The 27885-nt window shown below is 34.6% G+C and overlaps 1 protein-coding gene across 3 annotated transcripts in view; it reads left to right on the top strand.

Moving 5' to 3' along the window:
* Window positions 1-27885, top strand: part of FOCAD (focadhesin) — a 252868-nt gene that overhangs the window by 46717 nt on the left and 178266 nt on the right. For all 3 annotated transcript variants that reach the window (XM_025051385.1, XM_006918338.3, XM_015594517.2), the window contains exons 6-9: window positions 11891-11992; window positions 17120-17324; window positions 20432-20638; window positions 26765-26852. In XM_025051385.1, the coding sequence (XP_024907153.1) occupies window positions 11891-11992; window positions 17120-17324; window positions 20432-20638; window positions 26765-26852 (602 nt within the window). The remainder of the gene's footprint in view (window positions 1-11890; window positions 11993-17119; window positions 17325-20431; window positions 20639-26764; window positions 26853-27885) is intronic.

Raw genomic sequence — 27885 nt, 5'->3', positions numbered from 1 at the left:
TGTTTTCAAAAGATAATAGGTGCTAGATGTGGATAGGGAGCCTAGTTTGAGGAGCCGAAATCATATTGACTGCATAAGTTTGCCCTTAGATTAGTGGCACAGTGAGAGGTCCAGAATCAATCAACTGAGTTGGCATAATCCAGTAATGTTTATGGAGAGCCCTTATGTGAATGGCTGTTTGGCACTATAAATCAGTAGAGTGTAATCTAGTGTATAAGAGCCTTAAGTTCCTCAGAGGGGATTGTGGATGGCAGAAACAGAGGAGAGGTGAGTCTGAGGACCAGATTCCCCTCAAGAGAGCTATGATTACCTGAGTCAAGCATAAAATTGTCATGCTATTTTAGAGCCTTCTTTGCCACTCATGTTGGTTAGCAATACCACCCAGCCTGGGAGAGGCAACTGATAAGCTGTATTGGAAAGCATAAAAAGAATATGAGAAGCTTAGAATTCCACTGAGAGGTATTTCCTGGTTATGCTATAAGATTAATTTAAAATGAAAGTAGTATGAAACATAATTGTAATATTTCTGGGCATGAAACTAATCCGTGTTTTTATGGTATTAAGGACTCTGCTAGTATACAGTTGAGGTTTACATATTTCTTACTTTTTTAAGAGTTGACTAAATTCAATTACAGTCCAACGGAATATGTGGTCATTTTAAGTGAGTCTGTACTGAAATACCAGCACGGGAGTGATGTGAAGACCTGAAATGTTAACCAATGGCTTCCCTTAGAGCCTGTGAATTTCCTGAAGGAGCTGTAGAGAGGGTATTCTCCTCATTGAACCTGGACCTCAGTGTTTCTCAAGCTTCCTGTGCATAAGAACCATCTGGGAGCTTGTTAAAAGTACAGCTTCTTAAGCCCACTTGCCAGAGATTCTATTCAATAGGTTTGTGTGAGATTCAGAATCAGCATGTTTATCCTGAAGCTGAATGATAAGGATCACACTTGAGAAATACTGCTTGAGCCCCTGGGAGCTTAATGGTATTACATATGAACTGCAAGGACCCTCTTGGGGGTATACTAGGGGGGTTCTTGAGGGGCTTAATCATGTCTCCTTGCCTGTTCCCTATTTGGGAGGCAAAGGTCTGTATGTTCCTAAGCACCAAGGCACCAAGTTCATCTCACCACGTCTACTATGGACAATAGAGATGCCAACAGCAGACCAAAGAACAACTCTAAAGGAAAAACAATCCAATGAGAGCAAGCCAAGTGCAGAGGCATGCAAAAAACTGTGAGATTTACACCTCATTACTCTGTTCAGTATAATAATTACATGGCCTAGACATGTTAGTGTTCTTCCTGGTCAGTTGGTGGATGGTTATAGGAGCAGGAGGGGAAGAGAGCCAGCACCTCATAGAAACCAACACTGGTTTTCAGTGTTTACAGTGCATAAGCAGCTCATTCGCAGAGTTTTTGATATGTATGTGTGGACTATGCCTGGAAACCTGCATTTTAATAAGAGATTTACAGCTGGTCTACTGACCATGCTTTGAAATACACTAGTGTGTGTGTAGCTAATAAAGTTTATATTGCTTAACTGGGCCCATCTTTAGTTCTGTGGCTTGAACAAGATTAAATGGGGATATTTAAATGGAGTTTCAACTCCTTGTGCTTTTTATGATGGAGTAACTGGAAGAACAATGCAGTACATTTGACTACTGTGATTAAATGAAGAGCATATGCCAAGTATAAAATTTTAGGCCCACGAGTCTCAATTTCAGTTGCACATTAAGGCCCCCTGAAGAACTTTGAAATATATGAATATTTGGGGTCTACCTAGAATGACTGGAGGGTCAGCTTCAGGCATCGGTATATTTTCAAAGCTTCCTAGGTGGTTTCTGACGCGCAGCTTCCTAGGTGGTTTCTGATGCGCTGGTGCGTTGAAATCTGCTGGCCAGTTGTTGCAGTGAAAAAATGGGATTCATTGTTGCTGGACCTTCAGGTCGTTCAGGATTAATAACATTTTATATGAAATCTCCTGACTAGTAAATGTTGAAAAATAATTTAGATTTTTAAAAATGCATGTTGATAGACAAAATACATCTACTTACAGGGTGCAGTCCAAGGGCAGTAAGTTTGTGACCTCTGGTTTAGGCATTTAACGGTTTTCAAAAACTTTAGAAGCTTTTTCTATCTGTGAACAATTTTTATACTAATTACTTTTAAAAAAAATCTCTACTAAGATATCCTTTGGTTCAGGCTTATTTTTCTCCTTTTATTTGGTCCGAATTTTCTTTTGGTTAGCTTGAACTCCATTTTTCTTATATTTAACTAAGTTAATTAAACATTCTTGAATATTGACCATACGGGAAGTGCAGTAGAGAACTGATATTCAGCTGGTGTTTTGATTGCAAGGAAGAATAACTAAACTAAATTTTTATGATTCATAAATTTTTAGAGGCTTATTTTCTCATTTGCTTTGTAATATGCCATTTTTTACCCTGAAATTTTATCATGTGCTTTGCGTTTAATTTTTCCTCTGCATATTCATATTATGGCAGTCTTTTAAAGATCTCTCTTCCCTCAGCTAAAGTGAGGAAATAGCTGTGAATTCATGAGCAGTAACTGCTTGTTCCAGAATTTGTGCATCATTCTGATGTGCCAGACAGTGGCTGACATGCACAAATATCAAATGTTAATCTCATTTGTGGAAAGGTTTGATCTGATCACCATCAAGCTGTACTTTCTGAAATAAGGGAATATTAAATGTTTTTGGCAGATGGTGTGCTCTAAAAGGGCCAATTAGGCCAATAGTAATGGATGGTTATACCCTGAGTAGATTTAAAGTTATGCATTCTATTTGTGTATTTGTTCATCTATTTGTGCAGTGTTATGTAGTTTATTTAGATGGAGAGTTGATTTTAAGAACTTAAAGATGTGTGTCCTAAAGGCTGAAGTACTTTGTAATTCATATTGATTTTTTCATTTATCTCTTAAGACAAATGCATTTATCCCTTAGAGCCATCAAACAGAAAAACAAGAGAAGGTCCCAAGATAAATACTGACACAGAGTATACTAAGACCAGTTTGTGGATATCAAAATGTAGACCACTTTTAAATTTGATAACTAGCTTTTTCTTAGCATTAAACTATTTTTACATTTTCTCCTATACCCATTTTGAAAGATCAGATGTAGTCAACCATTCAAAGAGCATAGGAAGAGTGTTTCAGATCTAGGGGAAAGCTTAAGCCTAGATGCTGCCTTGGGGACAAGATTGATTGATGCACTAGAGGAAATAACAGGAGGCAGAGTGACTGGAACAAAGTGCTCTAGGGAGGGAGGGGCCTAGGTAGAAGCTCAGGAGAGGTGGGTATGGCCTACAATATGAAAGACTATGGCAAAGGCTTTGGATTTTATTTATAAAAAGTGGGAAGTCATTGAAGGTTTTTCTTTTTAACTTATTTTGAAAGAATTTTGAGGTTCCAGAAAAGTTGCAAGAATAGTACAAAAGACTGTCATAAACCAGTTACACAGGTTCATCAGTTAGTACTTTGCCACATTGCTTTATCTTTCTCTCTAAATGATTTAAACAAATATTTGAGAGTAGATTGCATAAATTCAATAGTATGTTTTCTGAGAACAAGGATATTATTCTCTTATATAACCAGAGTACAATTATCAAATTGAATAAATTTAACATTGATATAATATTTTGTAGTCTATATTCCAGTTTTGTCATTTGTCTTAACATCTTTTTATAACTTTTTCATTTTTATTTTTAGTGTGCAGGATCTAGTGTAGGATCACATGTTGGCTTTAGTTGTCATTTTTTTTTTAGTATTTTAAAAACTGGAACTATTTCTCATCTTTTTTTTTTCTCTTTCATGACATTGACAATTTTGAATACTGTAAAAGTGATGCTTCTCAGGATGTTACTTCTGGAGGCACTGATGTCCATCTTGCCTTCATTGGTGATTTAAATTTTGATTACCCCGTCGAGGTGATACTGGTTTCTCTACTGTATAGTTATTATTTTCCTCTTGTAACTAATAAGCGATCTGTGGAGAAGGCACTTGGAGACCACGCGAATATCCTCTTTCTCATTAAGCACACAGCTTCGTGACCAATTTTCACTCTGATGACTTCAAAATGGTGATTTCTCAACTCTCCCACTCCCTTCACATTTACTAATGGCAGTGTAGATAGAGATATGTTTTAGGAGTGGAAATGGTAGGAATCTCTGGAAATTCACTTAATCTATAGATTCTAAAGCTCCACCTCTATAGATTCTGATTTAGAAAGCTTGGGTGGGAGCCAATATATCTAGAATCTATATATTTTTAAATTAAAGTCTCAAGGGATTTGATGTGGAACTAGGTTTGGGAATCACTGGACAAATTGTTAATATAGCAAACAATATCACAATATTCTATAATGATGTTAGAATTTCTTTCCTTCCACACTTGCATCTTAAAAATGGGCACCATTAAGTTACCAACCAGGCATATTGAAGTAATAAATGAGATTCTATTTTGAACTTTTCTTTGTGAAAGAATTCAAGTTAAGATTATTTATATTGGCAGTGTACTTATACTTCATATGATACATATGAATTTTTCTAAAATCGAGAAGAAGTTAACTAAATTTAAAACTGGCTGAATTAAGTTTGGAATATTTTTTAATGGCTTTTTAATAGAGATATAATTTAATATATCATAAAATTAACCTTTTTAAAGTTACAGTTCAGTAGTTTTTATTATATTCATGAAGTTATTTAACCATCTAATTTTAGAATATTTTCATGACCCCTCTAAAGAAGTCCCGTGCCAGTAGCAGTCATTCCCCCAATACCCCCTATTGCCAATCCCTAGAAAACACTATTTTTTAAATCTTTTGTCTCTTCTGGACATTTTATATAAATGGAATCATACAACATGTGGCCTTCAATGACTGGCTTCTTCCACATAGCATAGTGTTTTCCAGGCTCATCTATGTTGTAGCATGTATGTCATTCTTTTTTTTATGACTGAACAATATTTCATTGCTTGGATATACCACTTTTATTTATTCTGTAATATTTTTGTATGCTTACAAAATCTAATGAATTTTTAGTGTTTTTGCTTTTTACATTTATTTCTGAAGGCGAACTACTTTTCATAAGTTCCTGAAAAGAAACCTCTTAGTCTTTAAGAAGTTATCGTTTTTCATTTCCATGCAGATTTTCTTATTACATTTACTGTTTCTTAATGATGTTGCTTAGAATCTTGTAACTCTAAAATATCGACCATTAGCTATTACCATATGGTTTTGTTGTCAAGCATTTGTTTTGGGTGGCTTATTATTTCAATAATTGAATATATTGTCTAAAGGAATCCCCTGAGATATAGATGTTTGGTTTTATTTAGCATAAAGTAAGCATGACATTATTATTAAATCATCTGTATTATGCAGTCAAACTGCCATAAGGGATTAGAACCAGGATAATACTGGTTATATATTTTATTTTGCTGAAGTTACAGAAACTTTAATACTTAGGGAGCCACCATTTCTGGGCAGAACACATCATATATAACCTTATTTTTGGAAATGGTGCTTATTTTGTAGTTTTTTTGAAAGTGGGAGTTTAACAAGGCTGACTTGTGGCAATTGCCTTAGGTATACTTAACTCACTGATATTTACCTTTTTGGGGCGAGGGAGGGTGGTCAGGATCTTATTCGATAATCTCACAAAATTTAGATGTTCCCTTAGAAAAAATTTGAAGTTTTGTAAATAATTTCAGAGAGTTTGTGAATTTTTGCTTTAATGGGTAAATGGACAGCTTTATAGACACATCAGGAAAAAGAAGATGGGTAAGAAGGGAGTATCAGTGCCCTTGAAAAAGCCTAGCAGATTTAAGGATAAGAAAGAAGCTAGGGCAGTAACTGGGGAAGTATAGCCAATAATACTTTTCAAGAGCCATCTGTCTCTTTGCAGTTTGATTATTTCTGTGGAATTGGATGTTTTGTTTATTTTCATTTCCTCTTTTCTCCTCTTTCCCACCCAGGGAAGTCTTTGCTCACAGTTCGTGATTCTAATCACTTGGGGTTTATACCTGAGATTTAGAATTAGACCTAAAAAATAAGCTACACATATTATACTTCCAGTTAGTAATTGGCACTAGAAAATGCTTTAAAGTTCTTCAAAATGTGGATATTTAATTTAAAATTGGTATGGTAATTTGCTGACAAAATAATTTTTGCCTTAATAGCCTATTTATTTTAGTTTTTTTTTTTTTTCAATTATGGCATGTAACTTAATAATAGAAGCAGGATCCCTAAGTATTTGTATGTTTTCCCCCAGCCATCACCTTGTACCTAAAATAGTCTGGCAGATACCTTTGATTAAATCCCTGTCTCTCAAAATAGGAATCCTGGGAAAATTTCAGTGTGAGGGCAGAATCATTGTAAAATGAAGTATATTTTCAAAGAAATGTTATATTTTCCCTATCTGCCTTATAAACCCCAAGAAAAAATAAAATTAGTCAAAGAATTAAAATAGTTTTTGCTCCAGGTCTTCTTTTTCTGGGAGCTTGTGTAGAAAGGATAAAATACTTTTGTCTTAAAACACTATAGGATATATGATGATTTACAATTGTTTAATTTTCTTATAGTAGTATTCATTGTGGAATCTTCATAATTTTTATTATGCATTTTTTAACTTAAAATCTACAGAAGTTTTTTAATCCCTTTTTGGCTTCCAACTAGCACTTTCAAATCAAAATTCAGAGCAGGTAGAGAAATGCTTTTAAAATGCATATTTGAGGCAGTAAGTGCTATGCTGTGCTTCTGAAAGCGCCAGGGTCACAGCTGCATACATGAAAATGCATGGTGACTGCAGGCATTGTTTCCTCACACAGAAAAGGCAATCTGTGTCTATCACTGAATTTATGATGTAAATCAAATCATAGTTTTCCTATATTCAGAGATGTAGCAGAAAGGTTGAGGTGACCTAAAGGTTACAAATAACTTTTACTTTTTGATTTTCCTACCATAAGACTAATTTTCTTTACTCCCTCTTTTTTATTAAGATTGATGTACTTAAAGGTGAACGTAGTTACATACCTTATTTTACCATTGCCACTGCATTAGTCTAGTGGAACCATAAACTGATCATTCCCTCCCCCACTCCATTATGTTAAAATGCATGTATTGCTCTGTGTTGTTGACAATATTATTAAAGGGTGGGAAGTGTTGAAGTATTATATACCAATTCTCCATGCTTCCTGTGCTTTTTTTTCTGAACAGTGTGGACTTTGAAACAATGTATTAGCAGGAGTATGATAACTTGGTTTTTCATGATCCAGTCAGTTTAAAAAAGTGGTTTAAGGAAAGAGAGAGGGATGGAGAGAAGGTGGGAAGGAGGGAAGGAGAGAGAGTTTCTGTATTTGTATTCATCGAAGATGTGCATTCAGCACTGAATAGGAAACATGAAAAACATAAGACACTCAGCTTTCAAGCTGCTTCTGCTCTAGTTTAAGATACAAACTTACCTGCATGATTATCATAATAGTACCCCATCTATGGAGTATTCTTTGTGCTAGGTACTATATTAAATGCTTTACTTAAAATAGCAGTTAAAACATTTACAATTCATGAAATGGGTAAGTACTGAAGAATATACAACAAATTGGTTCATCTATGGTAGAAAAAGAAAAACAATGCACAGTGAAGGAGATATTAGAGCACTAAAGGCCAATGAAGGGTGACCTCATTGCCTGGTTCGTATTGATATTGATCTTTAGAAACAACGTTATTCTGTCTTAAGAAGAAAGCAGAGCCATCTTTACTGCTTTCTGCTTTTACAAGATTTGATTCCACTTCTAGTTCTGAGCAGTGTGAAGGTTAGAGCTTTAATGAGTGGCTTGGGTTATATAATTTCACCATTGGAAGGTACTTAGTCTGATTTCTTCATTTTATAGATGAAGAAACTTTACCCAAGAGAGGTTAATTTTCTTGCCTGAGATCACACGATTTGTTGCAGAGCCAGAATATAAATTTGGAACTCTTGACTGTTAATTCAGTGCTTTCCCTCCACTATTTCACCTCACTTCTCCCTTTCTAGTTTTTTTCTGAGATATGGATGTGGCAGCATAACATAAATGATTTCGATGAATCTATGTAGTTATTACTTAAATAATAATGATGACAATGCCCCACATTTATGTTTGCTTTTCAAAATTTGTATAGTTTGTCTGCCACTATTAGTTTTACAAGTGAGCAGGTTGATTATATGGTCAACTCATCTATCATTTTTAATGAAGTGTTGTCAACTTACTCTATAACTTGAATAGCCGGTTTGGAGGATAATTGAAATTTTAAGGCATAACCCAGGTTTTGTTTTAGTGTTCTTTTGTACCACATTATTATTTTTTTTGATCAACAGTGCTTCTAATGAAGAGCTAAGTTGACTTGTGTAAATTGTGGATCCTTCATTTACCTTGACCTTTCTCAATTGTATGTACTTGAAAGCAGTGAGGAGGAAAAAAAAGAAATATCTTGAATAATCCATAAATTTAATAATCAATCCTTGAACAACACATCAAGAGTGAACTATACTTAGCCTTATGACATTTTAAATGCTCAAATTATAATATTTTACATACGAAAGTAACTATTTTCTGTCATACCCAAATTAGTATGTGCATTATTTAATGCTGTTTATTTATTTTGGAACATGATTCTATATTTTGCAAAGGCATAATTTTACATTTGTTTTCCATTTTAATTCTTTTATTTTCTACTGAATTCATTACTCTGATATACCTATTGTTAATACTTGATGGCTATATTTTCATAAGAAACTTAAAATTTTGAGCATGATTGCTTTCGGTCATTGTAAAGAAAGGTAAAAGGTAAAAGTCTTTTTGAATAACTCAGGGCTAGTACCATGTTTTAATCAGTTTTGTGCCTTGTAGTACTTGTCATTTCACCTCATGCAGTGATTCTTAACCAGGGGCAATTTTGCCCCCACTCCCGGGGGACATTTAGTAATGTCTGGAGACATTTTTGATTGTCACCATTAAGGTGAATGCTTTTAGATCCAGTAGGTAGAGGCCAGAAATGTTGCTAAAAATCTCATAGTGCTTTGGACAACCCCACAACAAAGAATTATCTGGCCCCAAATGTCAGCAGTGCCAAAACTGAGAAACCATCATGTATGGCAGTTGCATAATAAAGTATATTGAATTAGAAAATGCATCCATTTTATCACTTAAGCATAAGGCTTTATATACTTATATGTGTATTTACATACCAATTTAATGATTCATAAGAGAAGATTTAACTCTTTGCTTCATTATGCTTAAAGTATTAAAACAATTTTGGCGATTATAATTGATTTTAGGTTAGTTGTACTCAGTTGAAATAGTGTTATATGAGTAATCAAATGTTAACAGTAAGAGTCAGTGTTCTTACTTTGGAATTCCTTTCTCCTGTAAAGTTTTCAGCTTCTTGGAATCAGTATTGTATGTTCCCTGCATTATTTCCACTTGGATATGACATAATCAATTCTCTGGAAAAGTTCATTATCCAGATGTCTAAATCAGTAATTAATCTGATAATCCTTATCCTACTATATTCTACTTAATCTCATCTTTAGAATTTAAGTCTGAGATACTAAATAGAATTTGCAGAATCCGATAGCTAGCAAAACAGGACTTCAACTTCAAGCAACAAAGCTAGAGTGGTTCCCACAATCCCAGTGAAGTAGAAGCTGAGTTATAATAGTGTTGTTTGCCATAAGTGCATCATTTAAAATTACTATCACTTATTTTTGTTGACCTGATCTAATTTGGATCAAACTGTTTTGAAAAGGAAATAGATCCTTAACATATTTGGTGGATGAGGAATGGGAAGGGGTGGGGGATGACTTAATGTGGGAAGAATATTGAAAAGCACTTCAGTGCTTTTATGATTACAGAAAAACTAGTTGGTAACTTTTTGGATTTTCTTAAATAGTCATAAGTGCTGCCATTTAGCTGGAGGATTAATGTATGGTCATATTGATGCTCCTCATTTCAATATGGTGTGCTATCCAGAAGAAAACCCATAGATAACATAATCGCAATTGCTATTCTGTCCTTTTTTATTCATGTTTACTTGAACATGACCTACTGAATTCTCAGTCTAAGAAGTTCAGCTAATGTGACATAATCTGAGAGGCTTTTAGGATTTGTAACATTTGTTTCTTAATATCTGTGGCAGCCAGAGTAGAAGCAAATTCTAGATAGCTTTAACTGCTAAAGAGTTTGGAATTTAGGAATGTGATTTTTGATATGATTTTTGAGTTTTGGCATAAAAAATTGCTTGGAGCGATCCCTTAGCAATGGCAGTAATCTGATCAGTGAGAAATAATAGCCTTGCTTTAGCAAACAAGAGAAATAGCCTGTGCCAATGAGTGAAGTTAGTGCATGATAGATTAGGTGAGGTTAAGGAGAAAATAAAGAGATGGTGATATAGTACCAGAAGCTGTAGTAGTGTCATAGAGGCGTTTTATATGAGTGTTTCAAAGTGATGGACCTGCCATACTTTTCTGTTTGAGAAAACAAAAATCATATGTTTCCAACTCCTAACCTCCCTCTTCTATGATGTTTTTCTTGTAGTGGTTCTCAACCTTGGCAACAGATTAGAATTGCTAGAAGGGTTTTTAAAAGTTACTATTGCCTGAGCTCCACTCCTAGCAACCCCAATATAATTATAATTGAGACCTGGACATTGGTATTTTTTAAAGAGCTCCACTGATGAATCTAACTTGTAGCCAGGATTGAGAACCAGTATTTTATAGCAGTGCATCAAAATTGTCTGGAGGACTATTAGGTCTGTGTTGGAACCTGAGAATATTCACATTTCTAACAAGTTCTCAGGTGATACTAATATTACTGGTAAGTGATCAGTTTGAGAACCACTAAGAAGACAGTCTTAAAAAAGCATTTAGGTGTACCTGATCTGCTTTTTTGTTTAATCATTGCAAGTGATATATTTATTGGGTTAAAAATTAGGATTAAAGAATAGCATGTATATGATTCCTTTTATGTTAAAAAGAGGGATACTTCTGTATTGTTTGAATTTTTTTATTTACAATGAGCATTTTACATTTTACTTTAAATTTTTTTTGGAGGAAAAAGCCACATTCATAATAACTAAAAACTTTGTATAGTGTTTCTTAGTTTAAAAATCTGATGAAGTTAACATTTTCTAGTAGACTTTAAACTATTTAAAATAACTTGTGTTTGTGCTTTTTTCTTTTTTTTTAAACCTAATTATTTGAGAATCCTTCAGGTTTCAGATCTTATGTTTTATATATCTTTACCTTTATGGATATAGGCCAAATAAAGAGTCATCTTTGTTCCACAGAAATTTCAACCATTTTCATTTTGGACAGTTTGTTGTTTGAGATGGGAGAAATTTTCTTTTTCTTCATCTTAAATATACTGGGGAAACAGAGAGCCATACACTGAGAAGAATGGTGTAAGTGTGAACAGAGAGAGAGAGAGAGTGCTTACAAGCTAGGGCAATGTTGGAGAAAATGGAACCTTCTGAGTTTGGAAAGAGAACTGCAGGAAGAAGAGGAGGCCCGTGACTTCCCGAAAGAATCAAGGGAATGGATATGAGAGAGCTACTGGAATCAGAAGCGTGGTCAGACAAAGAGCTATTAAATCCAGAGTCTGTTCTCAAATTTATGTCTCTAAGACTCAGGGTCCATTCTCTTTTCTGCAAAACAGTTAAAGGGGAGAAAATATCAGTTCTAATGAACCAACTCTGCAACAAATGCAGCAAATTGTAGTTTTGAGACAATTATGGATCCTGGAAAAATGTCTCTAGATGGTGTTGGCTTTTTTTGCTGCTATGTTTGGATATTGAGAATGTGTAGTCCTGAAATGATGGTTTCCAATATAACTTTGTTTTTCAGAAATCATCCTCACCCTTTGATCACTGTGCTTGAATACAGACCTGATTGCTGGCCAGTACTTTTGCAGCAGCTAACAGTTTTTTTTCAGCAATGTCCTGAAAGGTAATGTAAAATAAAATAAGTGAGGGAGATGGAATTATAGATACTGATTTCAGAGCTTTTTTTTTTTTTTTTTTAAAACTGCTCTGACTATAGTGTTTTCTCCTGAATAAAAGACATGTCTTAGAGTAGGATATAGTTTTATATTAAGAGTAAGAAAAAAAAATCTACCAGATTTATTGATTGTTGAAATATTGATTATGAGAAAAGCTATTATTAAAGAAGTTAAGTATTGGTTAGTTAGGAAAGTTGATTAGAAATATTCAGTGAACTACACAACGCATTTAGAAGATAGTTTCTTCCCCCAGAAATTGATTAGTGAGTTAAACTCTTTCTATTAGAAATCTGCTAATTGATCAAGTAGTACTGCCATCTGGGACTAGATAGCCACCATATGTGGAGTTAGTTTAACTTCACCAAGGCCTCTTGATGGTCCTAAAAGCCACCTTGCATTCTTTCGTTCTTACTACCGTGGCACTGGCTTAAATCATCATCTCGTGGCTTTTCCCACCTGTTCCTGACTGACATCTCTGCCTGTTATCTCATCCTGCTCAAATCCATTCTCTAAACATGCATCAGAGTGATATGTCATGAGAGCAAATCTTATTACCACTCTTTTGCTTGAATCACCACAACTATTTCAAAATGCACTTGCCATGTATGGGCTAAGCACACGGAATGCCTCATCCACCCCTTTCAGCTTGATTTTTATAGAACTTACATGTTTCTATATCTTATGGAAGCTTTCTATTGGAAAAAGAAAAATAAGTTTAGTTTCTGAAATAGTTGGAAAATCCTTGGGCTAAAGGATGAACTCTAGTATGTCATGCTAGCCTCTGTGTATGATATGGTTTCTACCTGTTTAACTAGTTTTATCTTGTCTTTATCTCACAATTTATGAATTATGTATTCAGCAATACACTGACTTAATTTTGGTTCCACACAGGAAGTAGACCTGTTCCCTTGCCTCAGTGCTCTTGCTTATTGGTACCCATCTCCCTCTCTTGAATCTTACCCTAATCTTTCCTGACGAATTTCTCTACTTAAAATCTCTGTTTAGGCATAATCTCTACTAAGAAATCGTTGCTTACCAGAGGTGGGATTAGGTGTCTCTTTTATATGATCCCACAATAACTTCAGTTGTGATTTCTACCTTCATTATATTTACTATATTGCCTTAAAGTACTCTATTAAACCTTCCTGAAGGCAGGGGCTGTGTTTCATTATTTATATTAATAATGCCTGGCACATTTCTACATGCTCTGTAAATGTTGGATTTATATACATGAGGCCCAAAGATTGGCGAGGCCCAGGCAGTGGATTGTAGAGTGCTTCCAAATATACGATATCATTATGTAATACTATCATGCAAGATCAAGATAGGATATCACTGTCTCGGGCAATTTAATGCCTGAGTTACATTCACTGCACCAGCTCCATTTGTGTTTTCTTGCTCTTGAAGGTCTTACAGTGTCCCATTGATACAGTTTCTGAGAATTTTAGAAGTTATGGCAATTCCAGGCCAGATATACTGCTACAGGAAGTTTTAAAGAAAATAAGGAACCCTGTAGTCATCTGCCAGTGAGGAAAATCCATGTAGCATTTGAATGAATAGCTCAAAATAAACATCATCACCCTCTCTTATCTCACCTAGGATTGCATTTTCAAAGGTTAAGATATTAATATTTATTAAATAAGTCTTTGTTCAACTGTGTCAGAGACCAAAAATAACAAATTTGTGACATTTCTTTAATGAAATTTATCTTGTTAAATTGGGATACTTTATAAAAAATGTTGCTGGCGATATGCCAAATTTGTCATTAAGCTTGTTAAGAATATCTTTTCCAATGCTTTGGTTAGGCAACAAGTAATTTAACCTTTGTTTACTTTCATTTCAAAGGAGTATTATATTGGGATTTGAAAGTGGTTATTCTAATGAAATTCGTCCTAATATTCATAAGAAAAATAGATTATTGATTGACTTGGGTTTATTTATTGATAAGCTTCTATTGACTTTTCCTTTCATTTAAATGAAATGTATTATAGTATTCTATCTAGAGCCTTTCGGCAGTTCTAAACTATTTTATATTTATTTGCAAAAATAATTTCAGTTAACTCATTTCTCCTTTTGCACTATGAGATTATTTTTTGCAGGATGAAACTGATAATTCTTGTTGCATTTTTCAAGCTTCCTAAGATTTAATTTTACAGTAAGTTAACCTAGTAGTTTTTAAATTGTTGTTTAGAAGGTAATGAAGGAAATTTGGTAATTTAATAAGAATATAAATATAAGTTCACAACTATGGGAAGGAGGCAAAATGTGAAGATAGCTTGTATTCTAGCTTTTTCCGTGTTAGGAATTACTGATTGGACCAACTGTTTGCATTCATTTTTAAAAGCATATAGATGTCCTGAAATGACAGTATATCTTCATGCAAGGTTTTTGGGGTGCATTATTTTATGATTCTGCATCATTTATAGAAGGTCTGTGATGTTAAGACTTCACCTTCATGGAACTGAGATGTGTAAATTGACAGTGATGGCGTGGTCTTTAGGTTTGGATGCTTTAAGGTTATCTAGTCTAACGTACAAGTTTTCAGGTGAGGGAACTAAATAGAACAACATTAAATGACTTCCTCAAGGTCTTATGGCTAGTTAGTAGTGAAATTGAGCTTAAAGCCGCAGTTTTTGACTATCATTCCAGGTCTTTTCCTGCTACTTCTCTCTCAGCAGTGAACAAAAATATGAAAGATGTATATGTAGATACATGCATACTTGGTTACATTTTTAAACATTCTTAATGGCTTTGGAATTTCAGATTATCTGTTTTATTATTTTCTTCTCTTAAACCCTGTCAGTTAATACCCCATTGAGGTGATAGTTACTCATCAGATATCCTATAGGAAATGCAATATCTAAAATCAGGGCAGATTAAGCCAAGGAGATTTTTAAATAGTATATTGTCTGTAAGGAAGTTCAACATTATGCTCCTGATGTCAAATAATAGCAGCATCTTGGAAATATATTTCTTTATATGAACCTTGCATTTCACCTTTAGCATCTCAAAGTAGGAGAAAACTGATAGCTATCGTGGATATTCTTGACACTTGGACAGTATTTATTCTTTGGGAAACACATTATTAGAAAGAGATGGGGAAAAAATGTTTCTTAAATGCCTTTTCTAGAAACTTATGCTTCATATTCCAACCTATACATACATCATCCACTTGCTTGATCTATGAGCTTTCTTTAGTTTCCTAAAGTGGATGGTATGATAAAGATATATCTTACAATAATAATTTTGAACTCAAAAGTCCTTTTGTTTTTTATAGATTGTGTATTTGTGCTCATGAGAAAAAAAAGTCCTCCAGATTGAGCTCCATCAGAGCTAAGATTTAATCTATTTTTGTTTTTTGCTTTGTTTCTAGCACATAGAAGAGTGAATGGTATACTATAGGTACTCAGTACATTTTGCCAAGTGAATAAATGAATGAATGAGTGAATAAATGAAATTTTATCAGATTTGGTCATTTTGAAATTTTTATTAATGTTAATGATGTTTTGAAATCAGATGGCTGTGGAGTGTATAGTATTATGAAATTATGTTGTCAAGCATAATTCAAATGCCATTTCCTCCATGAAGTATTGTACTTTATACTTTTATTTTAGCGAATTTCACTTTCTATCCTCTAGTCTCAGAACAGAACCGATTGCCCCTGTTAAGATTGTATGCCTCTTACAGATAGATAATGCCTGGTTCATCTTTGTATGTTATCTAATAATTTCTTATGCATAATAAATATGAAAAACATTAAAATTATGATTTTTAATTGATATATGCTAATTGTAAAACTACTTTATAACTTCGTGTAGCAGAATCTAATTTAATGATTGACTGAGCATGTCTTTGAACGCTTACTGTGTACAGTTACTGGTGATATTGAAGTAAACAGAAATCCATGGTCCATACCCTCATTTGGTTTAATGTCTGGCAAAGGATAGAGATATTAAATAAGTAACAACGATAAAGTCATTGTCCTGTGCAAGCATAAATAAGTAACAACAATAAAGTCATTGTCCTGTGCAAGCATGTAATGTGCCTCTGACCTAGGCTGAGTATCAGAGGAGGCCCTCAGGAAGTCATTTTAAGGGAGAGAGCAAAGATGATGGAAATTAGGCAGCAGAAGGAACACGAAAGGGAGAAAGGGGAGAGTATTACAGGTAGAGGGAACAGCAAGGGAGAAAAACCAGATGACTGAAGATTTGAACGAAGCTTAGTCTTGATCACTGGAGAATGGAGAAGAACAAGAAATGAGACTGGAAAGATGAGCAGTGGTCAGATTATGGAGGGTTTTTAATTGGGCCAAGTCTTTAAAGGGTTAAACTCTTTTAAGCTCGTTAATGACATCAAATCTTTATATCTGAAATGTCATTCTGGCATTTTAGTGACTTTGTACTTGGAGTTATTGGGATATGTTGAAATCTAGATATGAAAGATTTGTAAGGTCTGCCTCCTGTGAGTGGAAAGAGGTTAGGAGGAGGGACTTGGCAAGTTACTTCACCTCACTTTGCTATAGTTTCTGCATAATGGGATATAATTTTAATTTTTTTTTTATTTCATAGGGTTGTGGTAAGGATCAAATGACTTTAAAGGCATAAAGTGCAGTTACTTGCACAACATGTTAACAAGTCAACAAGTAAATGTTAACTGTTATAATATTGGGGTGTCTGTATGGCTTTGTCTTTCATAGAACCTCACTTATAGAGTTCTTTCAAAAATACATGCCTATTTTGTATTCCTGGAGATGGGTCCTGACGTTTAAAATTCCAAACATGTTCTCAGATGATTCTGATGTTCACCAAAGACTGATCCTGGAGATGTAGATGCTACTCCAGTGTGCAAGTGGAGACTTTTATCCTAACCATCAGGCTTAAGGTCTCTAGGTCTGGAGTCATTTTCCTCAGTGTTGATTGTGCATCTATATTGGTTATGGTGGAATAGAATCATGACAAAGTTATACCTGGCGGTACCCTAGTTTATGATAGGCCAGGTTGGTATTTGATACTTACCTGCTTGGTAATTCTGTTTAACTCAGCAACTGGCTTCTTTCTGCATTACATGACTTGCAGGTCAGAAGTTTCATGTATCCAAATAATGGCACCATTTCTATGGTATCTATATTGTGAACCATGGCAGTTACAAGAATATGCTAAACTTCGACTAGCCCTGCGAAAAGTCTTACTTCAACCCTGGGTTCTTTGTGACAAAGAACAACCATCAATATTGCAACAACAGATACTTCAACTGTGTTGTGACATAGTTCCATGTTTGCAGGTAAGGCCTTTCATCCTCATTCACTGAGATAATATCAGTATCACTAAGTGTTGATTGTCATTGTCATGCATAAAGTAGAACCTATGTGACCTGGCAAACTTAGGTACATCCTGACTTTAGAAATGCTTGCAGGCTTTTGGAGATGATGAAGGAACCAAATCTAGACTTAACATTAATATCTACAATGTTAACTAAATTCACAAAAAGATAAATCAGCATAGTCCATTTTAGGATTGGTAAGAATGAAAACTTCCTTGAGAAAGACTTTCCTAGGGAAACGAATTTTGAGTTAAATTTTTCCTTGTGCAAGATAGAGTTGTAAGAAAAAAAAAGACCTCTTTGTGCAAATTAGAAAAAGGTGTGTCTCTGGGCAGATGTAGCCCTGGGGAAGCAAGGCTTGACCAGCTGCATGCTGGTTAGATTCCAGTTTCCACATGTCTGTCCCCTTACAACATGTGCGGTGACCTTGATGGATCCTGCTCTTGAGAAGCCTACAGTCCAATAAGGGAATTAAAACTATATAAATTTTCATAATTCAAAGTAGGTGGATGAAAGATGTTTAACAGATCTGTATAAAATGCCTAGGGAGTTCAGGGGAGAGATAAATTTGAACTAATGTCTCTATAACTGCAGACTTAAAAAAAAAAAATCCAGTTGCCAGTATGTTGTGAATTTCATATAGTGCTTCATTTATCAGACCATCCCATCCCATCATCAAGGTTTGTCCTTTGCCTAGAATCTGAGCACCATGCTGCTTAGCTGGTGGAGGGAATCTGTGAGTATTTTTCAAAGTGATCACTTGAGGTCACAGATGACCTGTTTTAAGTTTGTGTTAGCAAGGAATGACTAGAGTGAATCTTTCCTTTGTGACTCATAAATTGGCTTTCCTGTAATCAAGGCAGAGAAAAGTAAATTAAAAGGAATTCTCTTGTGGCTTTTCCAAAGCTTTTGTTTTGTGTGAGTTATAAAGCAGTGTGCAGGCACATCTTGAAGTAGGGTAACCTTTTCACACCTTGCATTACCCTGTTCTCTGCTTTTTGGTAGATGTTTTGTCTTCATCTTTGTGAACCTATATTGACAAGTCTGAATACTTCTCGAAATGAGCTCTGTGCAATATTTCTGGGAATCTGTGGATTGTTAATATAGTCAAGATCGGTGAGAAAAAGGGATACATCATTTGGAACTAATTGAACTAATGACATAAACACGTTTAATCACTTAACAAATCAGCTTTATTAGAATGAAGAATCTGAGAGTTGGGATCTTTGCAGTAGTGTTATGCATTTCCCCACTGATTACAGGGATTTCTTATACTCTTCAAAAAACAACCATCTCATGACAAATGAAATATTTTAGTGATGTAAAGCATGCTATTTTGCGAGGCAACCATTTACTTTTATTAGTAAGTACTTCTTATAATTGACCTGTATTTTCCTAAGACTTTAACCATTAGTCACCAATCTCAGAACAAAACAAAATAAGCTTATAAAAAAGCCCATCTGCAGCCTATCTCATGTTTCTTTCTTTCTTCTTTTTTTCCTTACCTTCTCTCTCTCCCTCCTTTCTTCAATTTTTTTACTTCTCCACATGAAATGGTTTCCAGACTTTTCACTGTCCTTTGCCAAGAACTCTCTAGTTTATTGGTGCTCAGATTCTGTTACTATGAAATTTCTCCTTAGAGCTGAATACAGTACTATAGAGGTGACCTATAATGAGCACTTGAACAGAATCACATTAATTAAAAAAAATTTTTTCACAAATAGCCATGCCATGCTATTGATTTATGATGAGATGGTGGTCAGTGGAACTCCTGTTTCTTTTTCTCATGCCAGTTGCCCAGCAATTTTATATTTGTGGAATTATCTTTTTTGGACCTACCTGTCTTAAACTTTACTATGGACTTTGGTCCCAGTATTTTTTTTAACTCTTGCCATCACACATGTTATCTATTGCACGTGATCTAGTTCTACATAAAGAGAGAACATTACTTCAAAAGTGTTCTCTCTAAGAATTTTGGTAATGTTAAATATTAGAGAGCCTTCTTTCAAAATTTTTTTATTGAAAATTTCAAGCATGTACAAAAATGCACACAGGAAATATATTGTCAAATGAACACGAGACTTTATTTTAAAATTTTTTGGTGGTGGCCTTTTGCCTTTCTTTATATTTGCAAAAGAGCAAAATAACTACTGAACCATTCATTTATTTTTTATAACTTAGTATCCTTCTGTCTCTTCTCCCTTGATCTTTTAATATCTTTTTTTCTGTTTTTTACTAGGAATTAATTTTTCTCTCTGTGTATAACTTATAATCATTTTAGGTTATTATGGTGGTAACAACTGGTGAAAGGTACAGCTGGCCAACTGTAGGCTTTCCTCTTGATGAATTTAACAGACACAGGGCTCTTGATTGAAGCAGATGGTTCATTGTTCATAATCTCTGGGAAATGCCAGAGATTCTGCTAGCAGGACCATATCTTTTATACCAGCTCCAGAATTTTGATCAGAACAGCTGGGTTTGAATTAAACTGGGATTTTTCAAGAGCACCCAAGTCCTTCCTATCTAATACATTAGCCTGTTGAGAAGATACCCTACCATTTGAATACGGTGTTTTCTCACAACTGCCAAGTGTGGAAATGATGCTCTCAGCTGAGGCCTTCTGAGCAAATATCTTGCAGATGAAGAGTTTAACAGTGCAGTGGAATAACATGCTAACCCTTTTATACCAGGGTAGTAAACTATGTTGCCATGGTAGAAAGGAGAGTTCATTTGCAGAACTCAAAACCAACTTTAATTTCCTTCAACATGTTGGCACAGGCATGTAATTTGTCATAAGAAATCTGTACTCAGAGAAGTTAGAAAAATAAAGGAATAGAATTGGTGCCAGACAGCAGTAATAAAAACAGTAACAAATTGTATTTTGTTTAGCGACAAAAGGAAAAAGACAGAGTTGCATAGTTTAATCCTTTGAGCTATGTACATTTCTTCATCTCTTTCAGTCTTTATAGATTTAAAGAAAAATATTTTATCGTTAAAGCTTCTCGTATGACTTAAAATTATCCTTTGGTTTGTATATTGTAATATCATATAATGACTTTTTTAAACAGATAAAAGATTTGATACAGACAACAGAAGTGATGCTGTTTATCGAGGACATATATTTAAGCCTTTCACATCGTCCCGTTTTCTGGAAAGTTCAGCTTACCCAGCTAACTCTTCAGCTGCTGTGTGTCTGTGAAGTCAGCTTAAAGATAACTGGGGAATGCTCATCTTTAATTCACCTTTTAGAGCACGGTGTTGAACTTCTGAAGGAGGTAAGGAGAACAAGAAATTTTAATGTGCCTGTTATCACTTAAGTGAGTCAGGAGCTGAGTGGGTGAACTCTTTTACTTTATCATACCAAAGGCATTTTGATCTAACCCGATTAGATCATACTACTAATGTACAACTACTGCTAATATTTATTATAAAAATGAATCTTTTTTTTCCTTTTTTTGGATTCTGTTCTTTGGAGCATCAGTTAAAGATCTACCATTATGGCATTTTTTCATTTATTCACGTAGAACACAAGCAAAGAACACTTATTATATACCAGACCCTACAGAATACATAGATGATAAGATCACATTCTCTGACCTCAAGGGACTTACAGACATGTGAATAAATAATTGTAGTACAATGCAGTAAATGCTTTCATGGGACTGTAAAGTGCAATGCGAATATCATTAAGGGAAGTAGGGCATGAGTTCAGGTTTGAGGAAGTCTGAATAGGAGTTTGCCTGGTACAACCAGAGGTTGGAAAGGTATTCCAACTACAGGAACAGTATGTGCTTAAGCACAGAAACAAGAGAGAGCAGGCAGGCATCGCCAGTTCAGAAAACAAGGTGTTGAATATTGTTGAAGGATTAAGGTATGGAAGATAAGGCCCAGACTTGAGTTTACGTTTTATCTTCTAGGTAATGGAATGCTACTGAAGACCTTTCAGTAGGGAGGCGCCTTCATATTTTGTGTGTGGAAGATCATTCTGATGTGAGAGTAAAGGAGGGTTTTTGAGCAGGGCAACACTAATAGGGCAGGAAGCGAGGTGGGGTGTCTTAGACTACTAGGGCAGCCATAACAAAATACCACAGACTGGGTGTCTTAAACAACAGAAATTTCTCACAGTTCTAGAGACAAGGAAGTCCAAGATCAGGGTGTTGGCTGATTCCATTCCTAGCAAGGGTTATTTTCCTGGCTCGTAGACAGCTGCCATTTTGCTGTGTCTTCACATGGTTTAGAGAGAGCAAGAGTGAGCTCTCTATTCTTGTAAGGACACTTTTCCTACTGGAATAGGACTCTTAATGATCTCATTTAACTTTAATTACTTCTTTACTCCAAAACAGTTGCATTGGCAGTTAGGGCTTCAGCATGTGATTTTAGGGTTCGGAGGACACAGTTCAGTCCATAGCAATGAGCTAATGAGGGAAATGAGAATGAGAAAAGAAAAATATAGATGAAATTCGCAGGGCTTTGTGGTTGATTAAATGTTCAAGGAAAGGGTCCTTGGTAGAGTTTTAGCTTTCTATTTTGGACAACTGATAGTACCATTTACTTGGAGAAATGGTAGCTGATATTGGAGGGAATATGATAAATTTGTTTTGAGATATACTCGGTTTAAGGTATACATGGACCATAAGTAGTTGGCTATATGATTTTAAAATTCAAGGTTGAAACCTTGACTAAAAGTATAGATTTGGAGACATTTACTTTGGAAGGGGAGCTTTAACCATAGGATAGCACGGCAGGGTTTGAGATGGAACTCCAGGACTGTTGATATTTGGAGTGTACTGATAAAAAAGGAGTCTGAGAAAGTATGGCTAGAAGGATTGTATGATTAGCAGAAGAAACAGATGACATGAAAATCAAGGGAATGAATATCACAAAAAGGGAAATAGTCAGGTGTCATGGAGAGAGGATTTAAAATGAGAGATGGAAAGTACTCTTAGGATGCAGCAGATAGAAGTTTATTGTTCATATTAGAAGAAGCAGTTTCAGTGGAATGACGGTAGTAGGAACCAAACTGGAATAAGAGAGTAAATGGCAGATGAGAAAATGAATAGAGTGAATGTATTTTGGTGAAAGACAGGAGCTGATGAAAGCTGAAGTAAGTCATTCGTCAGTTTGCCAATCTAGTGATTAGAATGGTTTCACATGCTGGGACTCTATAGATAATATTATTTTATATGGTATTATGTAATGTTTGTTATATATGATATGGTATCTATTTTCTGTTACGTACATTATAACATTACATAGTAATAAATACTTATTTGTGTTATATATACTACTGTATATATTATCTAATATGTATATATTACCTATTAGGTATATACCATTATGTATAATAGTATATATTAATAGTATATATTATATAGTAATATATGTGGATTATTATATCAGTTACATGTTATATAAATAGCCATATGTCAACTCCCTTCAGATGTGTAATTATGTCTACATATAATTATAACTTAGGTATATAATAGTATAGGTGATATAAAATATTACATAGATAATATATAGAAATATATAGAAAAATATAGACAGATAATATTTTATGGATAAATATTATATAGAAAATATTACATAGCTAAATTACCAGGAGTTGTATGTTTTAACTGTACCTCATATTGTTCCTTTGTGCTTGTACTAGATTCATGTGAGTAATATACAGAATTATTGATTATAACTTTATAGAGTTCAGTTCCTTTTACTATCATTCTTTGACCATCTTATTATATACCACCCCCCCACACATTTAGCATATATTTATTAATCAGCTTCTTATGGCAAACACTTTACTACAGTAATTAGGTGAAAACAGACAAGATTTGTGAGGCTGTTTTCTGATTGGTGACCATTTCAGTCAAATGGTCAAATTAGTGTGCATAGAAGTCACTAGAGTTTATTAAAATGCAAATGTCTGAGGACTACCCCTAGAGATATTGAATTAGCAGGGCTGAGAGGGGTTTAAACATCTGCATTTCAGGTGATTTTTCTAAGTTTTTTTTTGTGTATAAAACACACTAGTAAGCATCACAGAGATCAAGTAATTGAGTTTTTCCAGGTTTTCCACAAGCCACGGTTTTCCACAAGCCATGGTTTTCCACAAGCCCAGTCCTAATCACAACCTCCTGTCCTCATGACTATCCTGACTTCTTTCTTAATTTTTAAATAGTTTATTACATTTTTCAAAACCAGTTTTATCACACATCATAGTTTGGCCGTATGCATATGTGATCTTTTAGATATCTTTTAAACTAAAGTTAGTTTAGTTCCCTTCTGTTCCTTCCCTCATTTCTTTTCTTCTTTGCAGTATATGTATTGAAAATCTTGGCTTGTGTGAGCTGTAGAGTTTTCTGCATTCTGAACTCTTGGTGCACTTTGACATGTTTCTCTAACAGCTAATGAATTAATGGAACTAGGCATTGAGCATCAACAGCTACTAACATCATGAAAAGAAGAGCAACACACACATTCTTGATGAAAGAATACACCATTCTCTAGTCTGGGAAACAAAAACCCAAACAAAATAAATCTTGAATCTGATCAAGGCCCTGTTTTCTGATTGGTGCAGCTTGGATCAGTCAGCTCTGAACATGGGACATGGTAGGCAGCAAAGATATGGCACTAGGAGAAAGTGTGAGCCAGGCTGCCATCTCCATTGTGCCTGCTATAGATACTTATCTCTGATGTAGACTTTCTTATACCCTGTTTATACTTAAAGAAAAAAACCTAGGGATGTTTGTAGCGACATCCCTAGGCCCATTAGTGTCTGGTACATAGGTGGTGCTCAGTGATATCTTTCTTTTAAGTTGAGGACAAAAAGTATGAACTCCAAGGATTTTCTGTTAATGAGATTCCTGTGACATCTGTGGCTGAGTATATATTTTTATTTTACTTCCTTTCTCCAGGTGGGCTTTGAATTAGCCTGGGTTTCCCCAAAGTAGACACTGTTTCCCAAAAGGAAAAAGCAGAGCCTGAGTTTCCACAAAAGCAAAGGCTTATGCAACAGTAGTTTATTTGCAGGTGTGATCCCAGAGGGACAAGAAGAGTGAAATATTGAAGATGGGAGAGGCAATACATCTATCATCAAGTTGAACAGTGCTACAAGCAACCAGTTGCTGGATCCCACAAAATATTCAGAGATGCCTTATGAAATGTCTCAGAACCCTCCAGAAGGGTCCAGAATAAAGGGGAAAGCATAACTTGGGCTTCTATTGCCAATTCATCAAGCTTTGATCTATGGGGCTTTAAGTTTTCTGTACTTCTGTATCTCTCACTGGTCTGAGGCAGGAAGCAAGAATTACTACAGCAGTAGCAGTAGTACTTAAGTGGTACAAGAGATGTCCAAAACAGGCTTTTATTAAAAAATCAAGTAAACTTATAACCTCTCAGAAGTCTAAGCAATTTAAGATTATCCTCCACCGTTACTTTTCTTTATTTTTGTGCTTTGAATCTCCAGCTCTTTTCTTTACCTTCTATTCTGAACAGGCCAGTCTCCTTTATGCCTTCATACCTTTAAGTTCCATCCACTTAAAATGCTTCTAGACCATTTCAGAACCCTGAAAAGCTACTTTATGACTCTTTTAGTGATAGCTTGTGTGAAAAGGCCTTTTCAGTGTTAGAATAGTATACAGGAATACTTTTGTCTCTGATCCTCTTGGTAGCTGGTAAATTTGAAATTTAAATGACCTTGCTAGGTGTTTTTTTTGTTTTTTTTTGTTTTTTTTTTTTTATAGACATGCAGCATTTGAAATGAAATTGAGGAAAAGATAATGGTAAAGAATAGTGATGATGTATTCTGTAAGTGTATTTATTTCAAAATGCTTTTACTGTCCTGAAGTAGATAATATTGCTTCATAGTTCTCAACTGTTCTCAGCATGGTTCTTAAATATATGTAAGTTGCAAAGATGCAAATTAGAATATCTTCCATTAAAAAATTTACAAATTTTCTTCTTTGGCTGGTATTTAAAAGTCCATAAGCAAGCACTTTAGAAGATTTTGCAGTTTGATTAATTTTGCTTTAAAATGGTATAACCTAGATCTGTATGTGTGTCTGTGTATATACATGTATACATATTTATGTGTGTATAAATTTGTGCCAGAGTTGGTAGCATCTCCAAAATCAAAACTTTTGAGTAGCTCAGATTAAGTTGTTTTCTCTCAAGTGTTTCTTTAATGTGGCTGTACCTCCCCTATCCTTTTTTTTTTTTTTACTTCAGGATTCCTAGGTTTTTCTCTGCAGGCACTTCTATAACATTTCAGAATGAAGTAATTTTAGCGGAGTATGGTAGACTTTCCTTTAGTTCCATAATACGTTAATATTTTCTGTATTTTAGAAACCCTCAAATAACATCTTATTTCACTTTGTTTTATTTTTTTGGAACATAATGTACATATCCTTTTTTTCTTTTTCATTTTATTCATATACTTGGGGAAAATTAATGATTTTAAGTTTCTATGGTTATTGCTTTGCTACATTTAAATATGCTTAATAAATTACTGTAATTTAAAAATCATCTCTGCCTCCCTGGGCACTTATGTTTCTTTTATTATAATAACATTTATTAAAATTCGCTTAGTGTAATTCATTATGCAAGTTATATAGATGAATCATATCTGTATTAGGTAAGTAGACAATTGAGCTACTTTTCAGAAATGAAATATTCTTAAATTAAGTATTTCAGGTACTTTTCAGTGGCTTGCAAAGATTTACTATTTTGAAAACTTGCCAGTCTATTGTGTTAAGGAGTTATTCCTCTGAATTATTTCAAGTTTTTAGCCTATGGCTTTTTGGCTAGGTATAATAACATTTTGAATTTACATATGATTGCATAGGTATTCACCAATTCTTCCTTTAGTAGAGCAGGCTTACTGTAAATAGTTTTGTAGGCAGCGGTCCCTTGGTATCTTTGAGGAATGGTTCCAGGACTGCCCCTCCCCCCCCACCTCCCCTTCCCATGGATACCAGAATCCATGATGCTCAAGTCCCTTGTATAAAATAGCGTAATATTTGCATATAACCTATTCATATCTTCCCATGTACCTTAAATCATCTCTAGATTACTTAAAGTACCTAATACAATGTAAACACTCTGTAAAATAGTTGTTAATACTGTATTTTTTAGGGAATAATAGGGAATAATGGCAAGAAAAAAATTTGTATGTTTAATACAGATGCAGCCATCATAGGCCTAACTAATTCATGCCAGCAACAATGTAACATTTTATTTAAAAATATTTTTGATTTGCAGTTAGTTGAATCTGTGGATTTGGAGCCCACAGATACAGAGGGATGACTGTGATAGGTTATAATCTTTTATGTTGAATATGTTCTTCCTGGATACATATTATAAAGCCATGGCTCTGGGAACTTCTTTTTGTTTTCTTCTTTTAGGATTTTCCTGTTGAACTGGTCATAATTGGAATAGCTTTATTACTTCTACAGACTCCAGCAAGTCAGCAGAAGCCAATCTTAAATCTAGGTAAATAAAAATACATTCGCCAGAGTAACAATACGAGTGTTGGCAGGAGTCACTTGAACTATATATCATGTTATGCTATATAAAGTCCTGTATATTTTGAGTTTCTGTTCTGGAATTTTTATAATTAATCATCAAATAGAACCTTCTTTTCTTGTCCAACAAGCTGTTACCTTGTGTAAGTTTCCATATACCATAGCTTACTAAGTATCTTGACTGTTAGAACGTTATAATCTAAATCATAGAGCAGTGACATTAGTAAATATATTGAGGGGATATCAGCTATTCACAGTTGTACAACACAGAATCAATAGCATAAAACCCTTGAAACAAAATAAGTGTTTAGCATTTGTATTTGTTTTTAAAACTCTACAGGCCCTTACTATTCAAAACTCTTGCCACATTGGACAAGATTTAATTTATGGTTATTAACCTAGCTAGAACAAATGAAAAATCATTCTTTTGACTGTCCAGTATGATTTAAAGAAAATTGAGGAATGGCAAAAGGGAGGCAAAAATGTTCTATTCAATAATAATTTGGTAAAGAATCAAGGTGCTGGGTCTGGCAGGTTAGCAAACAAGTCACGTCTTTAAATGCAGCTTTTACATTAGGTTTGCCTCGCTTTGCTTGATCCAGCATAATGTGGTAATGGAGAATCTGTCTAAATTTTGTTGTATAATGCCATGATACACTGAATCACTCCCACTCTCATTTCAAAAACATGCTTTAGGTAAATACCGATTATGTAGCTTATTCTTGGCATTTTAATTCATCGTGATTTTGAGGGTGAATTGCTCTTGCACTTACAGTCTTATCTTGGAAATGGCTTTCACACATGGAGGGGGCACTCTTGGCTTTTAGCCTTTGATTTCCATTCTGCTCTAGCCTCTTGGCCTTATGGTTGTTTGTGCCCCCACGCCCTTTTCTGAACTACTTTTGCCTTTTTTTTCCTGTAAGCACTGCTTGCAGTATCCTCCCATAAGTATAATTTGCTAGTACTGCTACTTCTGATGGACAGTTTTTTTTTAGTTGTCA

This window comes from Pteropus alecto, unplaced genomic scaffold (assembly GCF_000325575.1).
Source record: "Pteropus alecto unplaced genomic scaffold, ASM32557v1 scaffold95, whole genome shotgun sequence".
Classification (NCBI taxonomy): domain Eukaryota; kingdom Metazoa; phylum Chordata; class Mammalia; order Chiroptera; family Pteropodidae; genus Pteropus; species Pteropus alecto.
This window is presented reverse-complemented; position numbering and strand designations above follow the sequence as displayed.